This window comes from Scyliorhinus torazame, chromosome 29, assembly GCF_047496885.1.
Source record: "Scyliorhinus torazame isolate Kashiwa2021f chromosome 29, sScyTor2.1, whole genome shotgun sequence".
Classification (NCBI taxonomy): Eukaryota; Metazoa; Chordata; class Chondrichthyes; order Carcharhiniformes; family Scyliorhinidae; genus Scyliorhinus; species Scyliorhinus torazame.
This window is the reverse complement of record NC_092735.1, coordinates 26452184-26472271: the sequence shown is the minus strand read 5'-3', so window position 1 is coordinate 26472271 and position 20088 is coordinate 26452184. Positions and strand designations below refer to the sequence as shown.

The window sequence follows — 20088 nt, the reverse complement described above, 5'->3', positions numbered from 1 at the left end:
AGAACAGGTAGAGGAGAAAGAATCTGCGAATCCTGGGTCTCCCTGAGGGAGTGGAGGGGGCTGATGCCGGGGCATACGCGAGCACGATGCTCGAGGCGATGATGGGCACGAAGTCCCCTTCGAGGCCGCTGGAGTTGGACGGGGCACATCGGGTGCTGGCGAAGAAGCCCCAGGCAAATGAGCCGCCAAGGGCGATGGTGGTGAGGTTCCACCGGTTCACGGACAGAGAGTGGGTCCTGAGATAGCCCAAGAAGGAGCGGAGCAGTAAGTGGGACAATGCAGAGATCCGAATATACCCGGACTGGAGCACGGAGGTTGCAAAGCGGAGAGCCGGTTTCAACCGGGCCAAAGCGGCGTTGTACCGGAAAGAAGTGAAATTCGGAATGCCGCAGCCAGCGCAACTGTGGGTCACATACAAGGGCCAACACTATTACTTTGAAACGCCTGAAGAGGCGTGGACCTTTGTACAAGCCGAAAAGTTGGACTCTAACTGAGGGTTTGTGAGGGTAGGGGGGGATGTTTGACGTTTGATTTGTGATGGTTGTTGCATATAGGGGGTCAATCACGCGCAGGAAATGTTACATGGGCTGAGGGAGAGAGACGAGGGAGAGAGACAAGGCCGCGACAGGAGCTGCGCCAGAGGGGGCGGAGCGGGCTTTGGAAAGCGCGGGGTGTTTTCCCGCGTGCGGGATGAAAGGCGGGAAGGGGAACGAAGGAATGCATATGGATTGGGAGACTCCCACGCGGGGAGGTCAATGGGACGGGGAGGTCAATGGGACGGCGGGGGAAGCCGGGGTCAGCAGGCGTCAGCTGACTTACGGGAGTGACATGGGGGAGCAAAAAAGCTAGACAGGGGTCTAGCGGGGGGAGGGGAGGGAGAAAAAGGGTTGCTGCTGCACTGGACGAAAGGGAATGGGACACAGAAAAGGTGGTCGGGACGGGGGTCCCCCCTCTGGGGGACTGGAGGGTGAGGGTGGCGTGGACACGGGACTGGCCCAGAAAAGGAGATGGCTAGTCGGCGGGGCGTGGTGGTGGTGGGGGGGGTGAGAGCCCCTCCAATCCGGCTGATAACGTGGAATGTGAGGGGCCTGAATGGGCCGGTGAAGAGGGCTCGAGTGTTCGCGCACTTAAAGGGACTGAAGGCGGACGTGGCCATGCTCCAAGAGACACACCTGAAGGTGGCGGACCAGGTCAGGCTAAGAAAGGGATGGGTAGGACAAGTATTCCACTCGGGACTGGACGCGAAGAATAGAGGGGTGGCAATATTGGTGGGCAAGCAGGTGTCATTTGAGGCCAAGACTATTGTAGCGGACAATGGAGGGCGATATGTAATGGTGAGCGGTAAGCTGCAAGGGACGTGGGTGGTGTTGGTAAACGTATACGCCCCGAACTGGGATGATGCAGGATTCATGAAGCGCATGTTGGGGCGCATTCCGGACCTGGAGATAGGAGGCCTGATAATGGGAGGGGACTTCAATACAGTGTTGGATCCAGCACTGGACCGCTCCAAATCAAGGACTCGAAAGAGGCCGGCGGCGGCCAAGGTACTTAGGGGGTTTATGGATCAGATGGGGGGAGTGGACCCATGGCGGTTTGCAAGGCCGCAAGCCAGGGAATTTTCTTTCTTCTCCCATGTACACAAAGCCTACTCCCGGATAGATTTCTTTGTTCTGGGTAGTGCGCTCATCCCGAGGGTGGAGGGGACGAAGTATTCGGCTATAGCCGTTTCAGACCATGCCCCGCACTGGGTGGAACTAGATCTGGGAGAGGAGAGGGACCAACGCCCGTCGTGGCGGCTGGATGTGGGACTGCTGGCAGACGAGGTGGTGTGGGGGAAGGTGAGGGGGTGTATCGAAAGGTACTTGGAGGCCAACGACAATGGAGAGGTGCGGGTGGGGGTGGTATGGGAGGCGTTCAAGGCGGTGATCAGGGGAGAGCTAATTTCCATTAGGGCTCAGAGGGAGAAGACAGAGGGTATGGAAAGGGAGAGGTTAGTGGGGGAGATTTTGAGAGTGGACAGGAGATACGCAGAGGCCCCGGAGGTAAGAATACTTGGGGAAAGACGAGGGCTCCAGACAGAGTTTGACCTGCTGACCACAGGGAAGGCGGAGGCACAGTGGAGGAAAGCGCAGGGGGCGACCTACGAGTATGGGGAAAAGGCTAGTCGGATGCTGGCACACCAGCTCCGTAAGAGGATGGCAGCGAGGGAAATAGGGGGTGTCAAAGATAGAAGGGGAGCCACGGTTCGGAGTGCGACGAAAATAAACGAGGTATTCAAGGCCTTTTATGAAGAGCTGTACAGATCCCAGCCCCCAGCGGGGGAAGAGGGGATGAGACGATTCCTAGATCAGCTGAGATTCCCGAGGGTGGAGGAGCAAGAGGTGGCTGGTTTGGGGGCACCAATTGGGTTGGAGGAGCTGAGCAAGGGTTTGGGGAGCATGCAGGCGGGGAAGGCCCCGGGACCGGATGGATTCCCGGTGGAGTTCTACAGGAAGTACGCAGACCTGTTGCCCCGCTACTGGTGAGGACCTTTAATGAGGCAAGAGAGGAGGGGACCCTGCCCCCGACAATGTCGGAAGCGACAATTTCTTTGATCCTAAAGCGGGACAAGGACCCACTGCAATGTGGATCGTACAGGCCGATCTCGCTCCTCAATGTGGATGCAAAGTTGCTGGCAAAAGTGCTGGCCACGAGGATCGAGGACTGTGTCCCAGGGGTAATCCACGAGGACCAGACGGGATTTGTAAAGGGCAGGCAACTAAACACCAATGTGCGGCGGCTCTTAAACGTGATAATGATGCCATCGGAGGAGGAGGGAGAGGCGGAGATAGTGGCAGCTATGGACGCGGAGAAGGCCTTTGACCGAGTAGAGTGGGAGTATCTCTGGGAGGTGCTGGGCAGGTTTGGGTTCGGGGTAGGGTTTATCAATTGGGTTAAGCTCCTTTACAGAGCCCCGATGGCGAGTGTAGTGACGAACCGGCGGAGGTCGGAGTACTTTCAACTGTACCGAGGGACGAGGCAGGGGTGCCCCCTGTTGTTCGCATTGGCGATCGAGCCATTGGCCATGTCATTGAGGGAATCTAATAAATGGAGGGGGGTGGTCAGAGGGGGAGAAGAGCATCGGGTGTCACTATATGCGGATGACCTGTTGCTGTACGTGGCGGATCCAATGGAGGGAATGGTGGAGGTCATGCAAACTCTGAGGGAGTTTGGGGAGTTTTCGGGCTATAAGCTCAATGTAAGGAAGAGTGAGCTCTTTGTATTACAGGCGGGGGACCAAGAAAGAGGGATAGGGGACCTACCGCTGAGGAGGATCGGAGGGGAGCTTTCGGTATCTGGGGATCCAGATAGCCAGGAGTTGGGGGACCCTACATAAACTGAATCTGACGAGGTTGGTGGAGCAAATGGAGGAGGATTTCAAAAGATGGGACATGTTACCGCTCTCGCTGGCGGGTAGAGTGCAGTCGGTCAAAATGGTGGTCCTTCCGAGGTTCGTGTTTGTGTTTCAGTGCCTTCCCATCGTGATCACCAAGGCCTTTTTTAAGAGAGTAGGCAGGAGCATTATGGGGTTTGTGTGGGCGAATAAGACCCCGAGAGTAAGGAGAGGGTTCCTGGAACGCAGTAGGGACCGAGGAGGGTTGGCGCTGCCAAACCTGGGGAGCTACTACTGGGCGGCAATGATACGCAAGTGGGTTATGGAGGGAGAGGGGGCGGCATGGAAGAGGATGGAGATGGCGTCCTGTAAAGGAACGAGCCTGGGGGCGTTGGTGACGGCACCACTGCCGCTCTCGCCGACAAAGTATACCACGAGCCCGGTGGCGGCGGCAACGCTAAGGATCTGGGGCCAGTGGAGACAGCACCGGGGTGCAATGGGAGCATCGGTGTGGTCCCCCATCGGGGGTAACCACCGGTTTGTCCCAGGGAAGATGGACAGGGGGTTCCAGAGCTGGCATCGGGCGGGGATTGGAAGAATGGGGGACCTGTGCCATTAGCAGGGGAGACTAGGACCCGGGGGCACAGCCTTAGAATAAAAGGGAGTCGCTTTAGAACAGAGATGAGGAGAAATTTCTTCAGCCAGAGAGTGGTGGGTCTGTGGAATTCATTGCCACAGAGGGCGGTGGAAGCCGGGACGTTGAGTGTCTTTAAGACAGAAGTTGATAAATTCTTGATTTCTCGAGGAATTTAGGGCTATGGAGAGAGAGCGGGTAAATGGAGTTGAAATCAGCCATGATTGAATGGTGGAGTGGACTCGATGGGCCGAATGGCCTTACTTCCGCTCCTATGTCTTATGGTCCCCGAACAGGTGTCGGAATGTGGCGACTAGGGGCTTTTCACAGTAACTTCATTGCAGTGTTAATGTAAGCCTGCTTGTGACAATAAAGATTATTAATTAATTATTAGGTAATGTGGTCAACTCATAACTCCGCTCCGAAATGGTCAAGCAAGCCACTCAGCTAAAGGGAAATTAGGGATGGCCAACAAATGTCAGCCTTGCCAGTGAGGCTCACATCCCATCAAAGTATAGTTTTTTTAAAAAAGGCTGCACAATAATGACTCCAAATATCCAGCAGACTGAAGATTACTGGGCAATTTCCCCAGTCACTGCTGTAAGTAACTGCATGGATTGCAGTGCTCCACTCTGCATTTTGCTAGAGAAATAGGCTTAAGTTGTGTGTTCAGAAGGCTCTGCACTTATAACTGAAGCTGCACTGCATGCTGAGTTCATAGGATTCACAAGTGAATGAAAACCACAAGGTTCCACCCTAACCCAATCTCATTGACTGCCAGTGGTGTCAATATTGGTGTCAACACAGTGGTGCCCTTCAGGACATCGGAATTAACAATTGACTTTCCCACTCAGTTGCAACAGAATCTGATCACTCTGCAAATCCATCCCATACAGGTGCGAACAGCTGATTGAAACCACTCGAAGATCCGATGGAAGAGAGTACAGTTAATATGTTAGATGTAACTACCTTGTAATTAACCATTTATCATTATAGGAGTCGGAGTCTGAAATAGGTGGTTGTCGTGATAGACAAATGTGACCGATGTTGACAACAACTTGAGATACGTCAAATTAACAGTAACTCAAATTTAAAATTTATACGCGGCTCTGTGCTGTGTACCTAGTCAAATAACCCAGCCAATTAATTTCTCTCATCTCAGCAAATTAACAGTTGTTAACAAAAACAAAATCAAAAATATTATAGATGCTTGCAATTCGAAATAAAAACAAAAAATGCCAGAAATACACAGGTCAGGCAGCTTAGACCTGTAACTTTGACTGAGCTCTGCTCTCCATTGATGTTGCCTAAGTGGCATTTTCTGTTGTGAATAGTTGCAAACAATTGCGTCACTTTTCCATCATTTAGAAATTCAAATTTTGCTGCTTTTAATGTCAGTGAAATGAACAGCTTGCCAGAATCTCGTGACAATCAAGACTGTAGAATCACAGAATCCCTACAGTGCCATTCGCCCCATCGAGTCTGCTCCGAACCTCTGAAAGAGCACCCTACCTAGGCCCAAGCCCCATTCTATCCCCACCTAACCTTTTGGACACTATGGGGCAATTTAGCATGGCGAATCCACCTATCCTACATATCTTTGGACTGTGGAGGAAATCAGAGCATCCGGAGGAAACCCACGCAGACAGGGGGAGAACGTGCAAATACCAGTCACCCAAGGACGGAATTGAACCCGGTCCCCTGGTGCTGCGAGGCAGTAGTGCTTTTCACTGTGCCACCATGCCGCCCTTAAACTGTTGAACGGGTCCTGCAGTGCACTTTGGTTAATACATAGCACAATATTTGGAAAGATGAGGCAAAAGGAAAGCAGGTATTTGCAATTACACTCACTGTTTGCTGACTGAGAAGCAGGCTGCGAAGCTGTGGGTTAGCACCGGGGTTGGGCGGTCGGAGCAGGGCCCCCGTCGGCTGTGGAGCTTGAGGCTGATTCGGAGATGGGCCGCCTGACTGTTGCTGCTGTGTCGCCGCCTGGGCTTGCTGCTGTACTCGGAGCTGCAACTGCTGCTGCAGATAGCGAAAGGAAAAAGAACCATAAACAACGCAACCCAAAAGGGTAGTGGGGCTGTGCTAACATTTTGATAAAAGCGAACAGTTGAGTAACTTGAAGGTTTCCCTGCAACAATCTACACTCAAGTTGGCCAAACGGCTAGACAAAGCAATCGTTAATAGAATCCAAGCAGTTGGGTGTAGTCAAAGCCAAGACGGAGCATTTTGTTAAGAGAATTTATTGACATTGTTCAGCCTCATACCTTGCCTTCCAATCAGTGTCCCAGCTGTACCCTATTTATGTGATGGAATTAAATCAATTAAACAATGTGCTTCGGGCAGCACGGTGGCGCAGTGGGTTTGCACTGCGGCCTCACGGCGCCGAGGTCCCAGGTTCGATCCCGGCTCTGGGTCACTGTCCGTGCGGAGTTTGTACATTCTCCCCGTGTTTGCGTGGGTTTCGCCCCCACAACCCAAAGATGTGCGGGCTAGGTGGATTGGCCACGCTAAATTGCCCCTTAATTGGAAAAAATGAATTGGATACTTTAAATTTTATTTTTTTTAAATTAAACAATGCGCTTCATCTGTGGATCTTAACAATAGAAACAATATAATTAACATACGATTAACAACAGATTCCCCTTTCTTTCATTAAATAGTAAACTTAATGTAAATAATTTCAAAACAAATCAAAGAAAAATACGATTTTCCACATTTCGGATAACCCATCACAATACCTTCTTCTAGAACGTCCAACAATTTCTTCAAGCAAGCATTCCTTTTGTGTAAAACAGTCTGATAATTGGCAACTTGCGAAGGACCATCTTATTTGGCGAGATTTTATTTTCTCTCCAACATTCCTTTTGCGCTAGCAAGTTCAATCCTTAATCTTTTCTCTGCTGAATGTACATTATCCCATGGAGAATGGATATCCACAGAGCACAAAATGGACAAACCTTTTTCAGAGTGTCCCATGTATAGGATTTCCCTCAAAGGGTTTAATAAGTATCCTGTCTAGGATCAGGATGAAAAATATATCCCCAAGTCAGCCTAGCTATAAAATTATTTTGTTTTAAATGGACAAATGGCTTCACTGATAAAATGGCCACCACTGACCACATGCTGGTAGTTCTGGATGTTTCGGAGCAGTTTAAGCACAGACAAAAGGCTAACACCTCAAACCCCTGGATTGCAACACTGCTTGCATTGCATAAACATTCCAGCCAAGCCAACATAATAAGCAAACAAGACTTATTTGCTACTCATCTCCAATGGTGTGATAATTGTTCGACAGTGACCAGCTCAAAACACAATGTGCTTCAACAAGGGGGCCTCGTTCGCTGAATAACTCGACCCAAAGACACCCTTTCATATGACTGAGACTTGACCTGTTTCAAACCCGTCAACTATAAAGCTTGCAAAATTTTTCTAACATTGCGGTTTAACCCCTGAAGATCAGTCATGACCACACTAAATGGCGGAGCAGACTTGATGGGCCAAATGGTCTACTTCCTATGGTCTTATAGAACCATCTTTATCACCAAGTCTCTCTTCGAAACCTCAAACTGCTAGTCTGTGTTGGCCTTGTATGTGCCATCAGGAAGTACCTTTCTGTGCATATCCACTTGTGTGATAAGGCTGGTCGTCACCCGTCTGTAATTTCAGCATGTACACCAAATGTTTTCAACTTTCCAAATCTTTTTGTTCGGCATCCCTTATTAACTTGTCTTCTAATTTGTTAGTAGCCATTAAGGCTTCTCAATAAGGGCTTCACTTCTCATGGCATCCCCAGCCTGTTCTATGTTTCTTATTTGTGTCAGATTACAACCTCTATCTCCCTGGAAAACTGCTACATGGTCTCTCCCTTCTACAACCAGAATCCCTTTTGCAAGTCTGTGATCTTTACCTAAGGATGTGATCATTTTCCAGTTCATTTGTAGAATTCTGGCTGTTTTCTGGCCTTCCACATCTTTACCTCACTTTTGTCAATCCACAGGTCTTACCTCCTGTCCCAATGTGTGTGCATTTGCTGATGGCTTTTCCTGCTCTCCCTAGAATGGTGGCATCCCTCCATTCACTGCCCCCTAGTCACTCTACTGCCAACATGCGGTGTAGCCATCTGGGATGGCCACTTACAACCAGGGACAGAGAAACTCGCAAAGCATAGCGTGTAGAATGGACAGAGCAACATTCAGGCAGAGCCTGAAATGTATATTTGCGAGTGAGGAATCCAGACGGTATCAAAACACCGACCAATTAGCATTTCGATGGACCGATTAGCATTTGATGGCCCATCTCCACCAAGGCAAAGGACTGGTACTTGAGCAACCGGTACAGTCCCAGACATTTCGGCGCCACTCTCTGTGCTAGGGAAGCGTAAACAACAGGGTCAGTGACCGCTTGGGATACGCCCAGCCATCCAGGCACCCGCCCATTTATTGGTTCGAAATCGAACATAGTGATCAGGGATCACCCAATTAGTGGGGTCCAAACTGAAGGACCGCCCAAAAGAGCGCAAAAAACCCCAAGCATAAGAAGAGTCCACCATGAGTTCGTCCTCTTTTGGACCTGGCGCTCCGGCACCGACCATCTCCAATCGCAGCACCACCAGAAGCAAGTCCAAGTTCAAGTCCAACGCCCGCTACCAGACGGATGAGCCCAGCTGAGCAGCAGTCACTTCTCCAGACTCAATAGATCCAGAATCGAACAACGGCCACTGTTCCTCTGACCTTAGCCGGGTGCCTGAAGTTAGGTACAGGTTGTCTTAGTCGCTAGGCGTAGTTAATAGCCGTGTTTATGTTGCATGACTAATTGTGTGTGTAAATAAAGTACCCTTGACCTTGAACTAACTAACTGGTGTTTGGCTCTTTGATCGATAGCCGTTGAACCTTGTGGTGGTATCATTTGATACCTGGCGACTCTGAGCATTAGAATGTAGATATCAAAAGAAAGGAGGGCAACTTCACTGATTGCCATGGTTACAGCAGAGCCACAGAAAAGGCAACAGCAGTAGTTGTCTTTGGCATAAATAGCCTTACCCTGTGCTTCAGTATCAGTGTTCATTTTCAAGTCAGCTCTTTATCTGTCATAATCTGCTCCTTGCAACTGTCCAACATATATGTATGTGAAGTGCATGGTGCCTCTCTACTTTCTATTACCCGTTCAGGTTCTGAGAGTGTATAATCAGTGCCAATCAGACTCGAGGAATATACCCTCACAGTTCAATTGCCATGTTGCACAATTACTGTTTCTCCATCACTGCCTGTAACCTTATACAGGCCTTTCTGCCCTTCTCTTCTCATACAGTAGAAATTTGCGGGTTTCACTTACATTGGTATTTTTGCGAATTGTCCTGGCGACTGCAAGGCAAAATGTTTTCACAAAACCTTGCCATTTTCAGCAATACTCAGGCGCAGTACTACCAAAGGGCTATTTGCACGTACACACTTGCACCTCCGTTGCCTCCCGAAACCACGATCACCAAATTAAATGCCAACCATGGCTTAATCGTAGAGTGTCACCCGAGTCAGGAGGATGAGAGTTCTAGTCTTCCTCACAGGACTTCAGCACAAAATTCTAGCACTGACAGGGCGCTGCACCGCTTGAGATGCTGTGTCAGAAACACTAAACCGAGACCAGATTTGCGCTCTCAGGTGGGTGCGAGAGATCCCCTGGCCATCATTTTGAAGAGCAGGGGGAGCTCTCCCCGGGGTGTTGGCTAATATTTACCCCCTCAACCAACACCTCAAAACAAATGACATGGTTGTTTATTTCAGTGGTGTGTGTGAGCCGAAATTGGCTGCTGCCACAATGCACCACTTACTGAACTGGATTTGCTGTCAAGCACTTTGGGACACAGAGGTCAAAAGGTCAATGGGGTTACTGGTGAGAATCATAGAATTTACAGTGCAGGAGGCCATTTGGCCCATCGAGCCTGCAAACGGCCCTTGAAAAGAACACCCTACTTAAGCCCATGTCTTCACCCTACCCCCGTTGCCCCGTAACCCCACCTAACCTTTTGGACACTAAGAGGCAATTTAGCATGGCCAATCCACGTAACGAATATACGGGGAGAAAGTGCAAACTCCACACAGTCACCCGAGGCCGGAATTGAACCCGGGTCCCTGGCGCTATGAGGCAGCAGTGCTAACCACTGTGCCACCATGCCATCAAGTTTTTCCCTTTAGCTTTCATGCAATTGATTTCAAAAATACAAGCTGTAAATCTAAGCCCCTGGGCAATCACAAACAATGAAGCAGGGCATCTGAAATTTCTTACTGGAGGGAATGTCAGGCCCCAGATATAAACTCATTACATGAGGGAGGGGAATTAATGCTGGGCTTCCCAAACTGTGGGTCGCAACTCCGATAGTGAAAATAGTAGATAGTGAAGAGGATTGTCAGAGGATACAGCAGGATATTAACTGGTTGGCGTCTTGGACGGAGAAATGGCAGATGGAGTTTAATCCGGACAAGTGCGAGGTAAGGCACTTTGGAAGGTCCAATGCAAGTAGGAATTACACAATTAATGGTAGAACTCATGCGAGTACTGACAGGCAGAGAGATCTAGGCGTGCATGTCCACCGATCACCGAAAGTGGCAACGCATGTGGATAAGGTGGTCAAGAAGGCAGACAGCATGCTGGCCTTCATCGGTCAGGGCATTGAATATAAAAATTGGCAAGTCATGTTGCAGCTATACAGGACCTTAGTTAGGCCTCATTTGGAATATTGTGTACAATTCTGGTTGCCACACTACTGGAAGGATGTGGATGCTTTGCTGAGGGTACAGAAGTGGTTTACTAGGATATTGCCTGGTATGGAGGGCTCGGCTCTCACTGGAACGACGGAGGTTGGGAGGTGACCTGTTAGAGGTCTACAAGATTATGAGTGGCATGGACAGAGTGGATAGTCAGATGCTCTTTCCTTGGGTCGGAGAGTCAGGTACTAGGGGACATAGGTTTCAAGAGCATGGGGAAAAGTTTAGAACACAGAGGGTGGTAAATATAAGGAACGCGCTGCCTGGGAAGGTGGTGGGAGCAGGTGCGATAGCGGCGTTTAAGGGACATCTAGACAAATATACGAATAGGGTGGGAATGGAAGGATACGGACCCCGTAAGTGCATACAGTTTTAGTTTAGGCTGGTGCCATGGTCGGCGCTGGCTTGGAGGGCCGAAGGGCACCTGCGCTGTATTGTTCTTTGTGTGGTCACAAACTACAAGGCAGCAACGGCTATGGTGGAGCTTGGACTTAGCGCCAACTGCTGCAAGGCCCCTTCAAATTGAATTTTGTTGCTGGGCATGGCCTGCTCACACAGGCTTGACTGCTGCTGCAAACAAATTCTATGAAAAGGTAGACGTTTATGGTAGCACAGTGGTTAGCACTATGGCTTCACAGCGCTAGGGTCCCAGGTTCAATTCCCAGCTTGGGTCACTGTCTGTGCGGAGTCTGCATGTTCTCCCAGCGTCTGCGTGGGTTTCCTCCGGGTGCTCCGTTTTCCTCCCACAAGTCCCGAAAGACGTGCTGTTAGGTAATTTGGACATTCTGAATTCTCCCTCCGTGTACCCGAACAGGCGCCGGAGTGTGGCGACTGGGGAATTTTCACAGTGGCTTCATTGCAGTGTTAATGTAAGCATATGGTGACAATAAAGATTATTATTGTTTTCTTCTGTAGAAAACCCCCCAACCCTCCGTCAACAATTACAAACCCCTCCCTCTTACACCCACCACCGCTGAACAACTGAAGCTTTCCCTTCGCCCACCCCGTTCACGCCGCTCATGTACTCCCGAAATCTTCAATCTGGGGTTGTACATGGTCTGAGGCATTAAAGTGGGGTCACACACAGCAGGGGTGGGGTGGGATCTGGGGTCGTACATGGTCTGAGGCATTAAAGCGGGGTCACACACAGCAGGGGGGGGGTTGGGAGGGCTGAATTAATGGATAAGCCACAACCCCTAAACAAGCATGTGTTTCCAGGCAGCAAGGATATAAAAATGTCTGAACACTCAATACACTCACCAGGTTTTGCTGCCGCTGTTGATCGTCCATTGTCGTTACTGTGTGAACCTGAGGTATTGAGGTGGCCACTGGCTGACCTGGTATCTGATTTTGGGGGGGGGGGGGGGGGAGAAAGAGGAAGAGAGGTGGTGCCGGGGAAATAAAATCACTTTTTAAAATTAAAATATACAAACTCAATGCTTACAAAAACAATCAAATACAGGGATATTTCGCCTTTGAGGCCAATGGGCTCGGTCTCCCCTCTGCAGAGGTCTGCAGCAAGTTAAGCCCGTGACAGTACCTACTCTGTCTTTGTTGGTACAAGCCCATAAAACAAACAAATTCAACACAAATTGACAACCTTGTCTAGGGAGGACGAGGCATTCCCTATCTGAGGAGCCGTGAATAATGCTGAACATCAGAAAACATTCCCATTTCTGACTTGATGATGGAAGGAAGGTCAATGATGAAGCTAGTGAAGATGGTTGGGCCTAGAACATTTCCTGGAGGAACACCTGCAGTGATGTCCTGGGCCGGAGATGACTGACCCCCAACAACCACAACCATCTTCTGCTCTGGCCAATTAACGGTTTGATACTCAGAGGGTCTAGATTCCCACATGAAGGATAGCCTCGAACGAGGTACCAGAGAACTGTGCTCCAGCAGAAGTCAGAACTATGTGGTAGGAGTCGCAGGAGGAAAAGATTATATTCCCAAATCACCTTGTCCCCTGTCCGACATCCAAGTGGCTTCCTTTGTTCAGGGTAAAGGGTGCTCAAAACCCCAGGATGCAACATGTTCGCATCGGTCAACTATTCTGACTGTGCCCTTGCGGCTTTGTTTAAACAGCTACAGAGTTGCTCTCTACCCTGCGACATTCAAAATATGAATTAGCAACGTGTGAACATCCACCTGTGACCATTCATACCTGTTGCTGCTGCACTCCTTGAGAAACCGGCATTGCCCCAGGCGCCTTCTGCATAAATGCCGGAGTGGGTATAGACCCGGTCCCCATTGGCTGCGCCCCACTCATTTGCTGTCGGATAGAGAGATACAAGGTGAGACAAACAACCAACTCTAGTATCACAGCTTGAGAGACAGTGGGAAGAAAGTGTGCAAGATAATTTATTTCTTGCCTTTCGTCTTTCCTCAATGTTTTCAGAGAGAGGTTTTAACATGATGCAGTAAAGACAGAAATAAACTGAAGAAAGTCGGAGGGGGGGGGGGGGAGAAAGCGGGGAGAAACTATATTGGCAGCACTCGGTTTAGAAAACTATCCTGTGGTTTGCAGAAGTGACGTCCAGTTTCTCCTTCCTCTGACTGAGCAAAATGCACCAAAATTGTACTTAAACTTTGCAAAATCAGGCCACCAGCCGGGGCAGCAAGTTGAATGAATACATTTGTTCCTCCAGCCCATTATAGTGCGATAGCCCAACACAAAGTGGACAACTTTAAAGCTGGGTTTGTGCACCTTGAAATTACACTTTTGATGATGGTCAGCTCATCAGAATTACTAACTGGATATTTATGGATAAAGTGATTTATATCATTGAGGTTTGACAGCATTTCCTGAATATTGTCAACCTCAGACACACAAACACACGAAGCATTCAGCTACCAGCAGATAAAATAGACCAAAATACATTTAAAAACAGCCCCGCCTAAAGGCGTTGCCTGGGTTTGAAAGATGTAATATTAACTGGAGAGATTTTTAATCAAGCTCCTTACATTCCTCTGCTGTTCAATTTTCTGCTGCTGCGCTTTCTTGTGGTTGGTTATGACCAGTCGGATTCCATTCACAAAGCCACTCTGATCGTTTGGGATCAAACCCATGAAAATTTTCTTCTTGGAGGAGTACAGCAGCATCAGGACACGGACCTCACATGGAGCACTGTGCGGAAAATGGACACAACCCGCCTGGAAGAAACATGGATCCAGGATTACGGCATCAGCGATGAACAGATTTCTAGGTGTGAGTGCATCTGGCAAATACCAATGATTCCGGAATTGGTGCACAATGTGTTCTTCAGTGCCCTGCTCTTAAGAACCCCACCCCCATACATATCTACAGCTCATGGCAACCGGACTCACTCAAACGGGTTTCTATTTGCACATCTTCATTTCTAATTCTTCAGTTGCTTCCCTTCTGATTCATAAGAAAACAGAACATGGAAACACACAGCAAAGCAGGCAGCGCTGTTTATATTTCAGATTTCCAGCACCCACGGTATTTAACATTCGTCTCCGCCTGTTCACTCATTCTGCAAGCTAGCCGTAATTGTTCCACCTACACACCAGCCCCACAGTCTTCTTCCCAAACACACTGGGGGTAGGTCTATGGACAGCGCAGACCAGTTTAGCCAAATGTGCAGAACGGGAACAGGCCATTCTATGCCATGCCAACGCATTTGCTCAACTCGGTGACAAGTCTGTCGCGGGGAAAACGGGAGACAAAATTCCACCCACGCTCAGAAAAAAATGAACTAAAAAGGTAATTAAAAATAATTTATAACAAGTGAGATTTGGGAACTAAACTGCGTGTTCAGAACACTGTACAAGATTAAAAGGTGACGTTCCACAAATCACTCCAATGTGGTTACAGGACTGACACCTCATCCCTCAAATGTCTAATTTGCCCACGATGGCCGTTGTCCTTCTCCATCTCCATTTCTCTCCCTCTTTGCAATAGTGGTCAGTGCTCCAAATTCCTATTGCTCCCATCATGCCCCATATATACTACCCCACAGGTTGTATTTCCTCCTGCGTCGTCATGCCCGGGCTAACAACTGTGCATGAATCCAACTCCGCAACTTCAAGTTCATGAGGCTGCCTCAACTTTCACTTCGTCTCACAACCTGGAGGCTGTTAAAACCCAAACTTGGCTTCACCCAAGCACAAATTCTGCATTTAGTTCCTGCTCCCTTTTATCCTCGGTGCTATCCTTCACTATGAAACTGGGTTCCTGACCCGAGATTGTTCAGCAACAAAACAAAAAGCTAATTTCCAGTAAGAGTCAGAGTTTCTACAGCACGGAAAGAGGCCCTTCGCCATCAAGCACCTAGCTGCTCTAATCCCATTTTCCAGCACTTGGCTTTGTCTGCTATGGCATTTCAAGTGCTAAATATTCCATGGACGAGGTGATGGTTCCCATCTCTACCGCCCTTTCAGGCAGTAAGTTCCAGATTCCAACCACCTTCTGGGTGAGAAAGTCTTTCCTCATATCTCCTCTAAATCGCCTGCTCCTCATCTTAAATCTATGCTCCCTGGTTATTGATTTCTCTAGAATAGAATCATAGAAGTTTACAGCATGGAAACAGGCCCTTCGGCCCAACCAGTCCATGCCGCCCAGTTTTTACCATTAAGCTAGTCCCAGTTGCCCGCACTTGGCCCATAACCCTCTATACCCATCTTACCCATGTAACTATCTAAATGTTTTTTAAAAGACACAATTGTACCCGCCTCTACTACTACCTCTGGCAGCCCATTCCAGACACTCACTACCCTCGGAGTGAAGAAATTGCCCCTCTGGGCCCTTCTGAATCTCTCCCCTCTCACCTTAAACCTATGCCCTCTAGTTTTAGACTCCCCTACCTTTGGGAAAAGATGTTGACTATCTACCTTATCTATGCCCCTCATTATTTTATAGACCTCTATAAGATCACCCCTAAGCCTCCTACGCTCCAAGGAAAAAAGTCCCAGTCTATCCAGCCTCTCCTTATAACTCAAACCATGAAGTCCCGGCAACATCCTAGTAAATCTTTTCTGCACTCTTTCCAGTTTAATAATATCCTTCCTATAATAGGGTGACCAGAACTGCACACAGTATTCCAAGTGTGGCCGTACCAATGTCTTGTACAACTTCAACAAGACGTCCCAACTCCTGTATTCAATGTTCTGACCAATGAAACCAAGCATGCCGAATGCCTTCTTCACCACCCTGTCCACCTGCGACTCCACCTTCAAGGAGCTATGAACCTGTACTCCTAGATCTCTTTGTTCTATAACTCTCCCCAACGCCATACCATTAACTGAGTAGGTCCTGGCCTGATTCGATCTGCCAAAATGCATCACCTCACATTTATCTAAATTAAACTCCATCTGCCATTCGTCGGCCCACTGGCCTAATTGATCAAGATCCCGTTGCAATCCTAGATAACCTTCTTCACTATCCACTGTGCCACCAATCTTGGTGTCATCTGCAAACTTACTAACCATGCCTCCTAAATTCTCATCCAAATCATTAATATAAATCACAAATAACAGTGGACCCAGCACCGATCCCTGAGGCACACCACTGGTCACAGGCCTCCAGTTTGAAAAACAACCCTCTACAACCACCCTCTGCCTTCTGTCGTCCAGCCAATTTTGAATCCAATTGGCAACCTCACCCTGGATCCCGTGAGCTTTAACCTTCTGCAACAACCTACCATGCGGTACCTTGTCAAAGGCTTTGCTAAAGTCCATGTAGACAACGTCTACTGCACTGCCCTCATCTACCTTCTTGGTCACCCCCTCAAAAAACTCAATCAAATTTGTGAGACATGATTTTCCACGCACAAAGCCATGCTGACTGCCCCGAATCAGTCCTTGCCTCTCTAAATGCTTGTAGATCCTGTCTCTCAGAATACCTTCTCGCAACTTACCTACTACCAAGGGGAAATGTTCCTTCCTATCCAGTTTATCTATGCCCATCAATCTTATGTACCTCGTATTCCAACCCTTTCCCCTCCCCTTCTCTGCTCCAAGGAAAACAACTCAAGCCTATCCAGTCTCTTTTCATAGCTAAAATGCTCCATCCCAGGCAACATCCTGGTGAATCTCCTCTGCACCCTCTCAAGTGCAATCACTTCCTTCCTATAGTCTGGCGACGGGAACTGCACTCCAACTGTGACCTAACCAGCATTTTATACAGCTCCATCACATCCTCTCTGCTCTTATATTCCATGTCATTCTAAAATTAAAGAGCTTGGGAGGAGGGTCACTCAGGTACTTACAAAACCATTGGCCATGATTCGATATAGTCCCTTTAACGACTCCAAATCCTTGTTCGTGAACTGAAACTGGACCATTCGAGAATTGCGGAATAAGTGGCCAAGTGTTGTCTGGGTAGTTGAGGGGGGGCAAGGACAAGAACAGTAAAAGTTAGTTAGGATGGTAAATCAGAACCTTCAAGAAAAAGCTCACTACTCCCTTTGCCACATCTGCTCCCCCCCCATCCAACTAAATCGTAACATTTATATCATATATAATATGCAAACAAAAAACCCGATCAAATGCAAATACAATGATCCACTGGCAGGAGACAACATGGCAGTGGAGGAAAAGGAAGCATCTAGTCACGATGTTCCAACCATCATAAACATGGGGAAAGGTTAATGGGCCAGTTAGTTTTTACTGCCTGTCAATTTTGTACGTTTGGAAGGTAGATACATATCTCCCGATAATAAATATAGAATCATCATAATCAAACATAGAAAAGACATTGTCTCCTCCCATCAGATCTCCCAGACCGTACTGCAATACCGCAGCATGTGGCTAGGAGACAAAACGGAGGGAGACGAAAGATTACTCCAATTCTCAATCCTTCCACTAAGTACTTCATTTCTAATTGCTATTAGTCAATTTAAAGAAAAAAGAAAGAAGTGTCAATACGCTGCATCACCTTGGACTTCCTCTACATTATTGGCTCACCTCATTTTTCCCTCCCTCCACTCCAAACCTCACTTTGTTCTATCAAGTAACCTTTAATAATATTGTGAAAAGCCCCTCGTCGCCACATTCCGGCGCCTGTTCAGATACACTTGAGGGCAAAATCAAAATCTCCAATTCACCCAAGGGCAAGTCTTTTTGGACTTGTAGGAGGAAACCGGAGCACCCGGAGGAAACCCACACAGACACGGGGAGAACGTGCAGATTCCGCACAGACAGCGATCCAAGCCGGGAATCGAACTGGCGCCGTGAAGCAACAGTGCTAACCACCGTGCTGCCGTGTCAACCCACCAATGATCAATCCATTTGATTAAAATCTGGCCAAACAATCCTCCCCTTCTTACCAATAGTTGTTGTGGAATGAGCTGCATGATTAGTTTCTGAGGCCACTGGTCTGTCTTCCTGCAGAAGAATTGGGACAGGGGGAAAAAAAAAAAAAAGAGGGGTTAGGAATGACAGTGAAGCAGAGCGCACTGCCCTTAAACCACAGGTTCAGCGTTAGTTTTACTCTCAGTCACACGTCCCACGTAGCTAACAAGGAAGGAATTTGAAAAGCCTTTCACATACAGACAAGAGGAAATATGCAAACTCCACCCTGACAGTGACCCGGGTCTGGGACCGAGGGGCAGTAGTGCTAACCACTGTGCAGCCATCCCGCTACCCCAGCATTTTCTTCTTTATTAACTCTATTATTAAAACATTTTTTTTTTTTTTTTTTTTGCTAAAACACAATGCTGATTGTGGGTGCCTGTGTAAAACCAGCTGCAATGATTCATGAATTACAATAATGACTGCATTTGAAAAGTCACTTCATGGTCGGCACGGTGGGGCAGTGGTTAGCACCGCTGCTTACGGCGCCGAGGACCCGGGCTCGATTCCGGCTCCGGGTCACTGTCCGTGCGGAGTTTGCACATTCTCCCAGTGTATGCGTGGGTCTCACCCCCACAACCCAAAGATGTGCAGGTTAGGTGGATTGGCCACGTTAAATTATTAATAAAAATAATAATAATAATCTTTGTATTGTCACAAGTAGGCTTACATTAACACTGCAATGAAGTTATTGTGAAAAGTCACTAGTCGTCACATTCTGGCGCATGTTAGGGTACACCAAGGGAGAATTCAGAATTCTCAGCTGGTACGGGAATTGAACCCGCGCTGCTGGCCTTGTTCTGCATCACAAACCCGCTATCTAGCCCACTGAGCTAAACCAGCCTAATTACCCCTTAATTGGAAAAAAAATGATTGGAAAATGTTACTTCATTGGTTGCCAATGGCTGAAAAGAGCGACTAAGTCCATTAGACAAAGGAGTTACAGCACGGTGGCACAGTGGTTAGCACTGCTGCCTCATAGCGCCGAGGACCCAGGTTCAATCCGGCTCTGGGTCACTGTCCGTGTGGAGTTTGCACATTCTCCCTATGTTTGCGTGGGTTTCGCCCCCACAATCCAAAGATGTGCCGGGTAGGTGGATTGACCACGCTAAATTGCCCCTTAATTGGAAAAAATTAATTGGGTACTCTAAATTTTAAAAAGACAAAGGAGTTACAACATTAACAGGTGGCCTTTAACCTAGAAGGATTCAACATGCATTCTCTCAATGAACCCAGCAATATTTAGCAAGTTAATTATCTGAAGCTAAGTGACTTTTAGGCCACTGACGAAGTCATTAAACAGAAATATTGAAAGATCGATTCAAGTCAACAAATTTCTTGAAGACTTAGTGGACACACACACATATGTTGCAGTACTGAGGGGTGCTGCACTCTGAGGTGCTGCTTTTCAAATTAGACATTAAAGAAAGGATCAGTCTTCCCTCTTCAGTCAGGTGTAAAAGATTCAAAGAAGAGCAAAGAGCAAGGGAGTTCTCCTCGGTGTCTTGACCAATACTTTCCCTCAAACAGCATCGCCGAAGAGAGCTTGTGATCATTCACTCATGGCTGTCTGTGGGAGATTACGGCGCACAAATCAGCAGCAATGTTTTTTAAATTACAATAGTGACTGCATTTGAAAAGGTACTTCATTGGCTACAAAGCGCTTTGAGAGATCCTGAGGTGGTGAAAAACACTATGCTGTTTTTCCTTCTATTACGTCAAAGAGATTGGAGGTTTAATCTCCAAGTCCATGCTAGTAGCTGATCTCAGTGACCCAGCATCACACAGCAAGCTTCTGGCTGGAGAATGTCGGTGTGGAAACTGGGCAAGGAGGAAACTGGGCTCAGCGGTGTCTTGCAGCTGTGGGGGAGACCACGTCTTGCCGACAATGCTGTCCAGACTTTCAGAAGGAGGGCAAGGTCGCAAGGGGGTTGCCAACACTGGAGGAATCCCATCCCACCAAATGCCAACATGCAACAAGGGGGAAGAGGTTGAGGATC

The 20088-nt window shown here is 48.2% G+C and overlaps 1 protein-coding gene across 3 annotated transcripts in view; it reads right to left on the bottom strand.

The window, feature by feature from the left end:
• The window catches only part of med25 (mediator complex subunit 25), a 53174-nt gene that overhangs the window by 7003 nt on the left and 26083 nt on the right, over nt 1–20088 (bottom strand). For 2 of the 3 annotated variants that reach the window (XM_072492255.1, XM_072492257.1), the window contains exons 13-18: nt 18064–18121; nt 17005–17112; nt 13739–13927; nt 12939–13046; nt 12032–12115; nt 5859–6032 (exon numbers count right to left, since the gene is read on the bottom strand). In XM_072492255.1, coding sequence (XP_072348356.1) covers nt 5859–6032; nt 12032–12115; nt 12939–13046; nt 13739–13927; nt 17005–17112; nt 18064–18121 — 721 coding nt within the window. The remainder of the gene's footprint in view (nt 1–5858; nt 6033–12031; nt 12116–12938; nt 13047–13738; nt 13928–17004; nt 17113–18063; nt 18122–20088) is intronic. The other variant, XM_072492256.1, reaches the window with a different exon arrangement.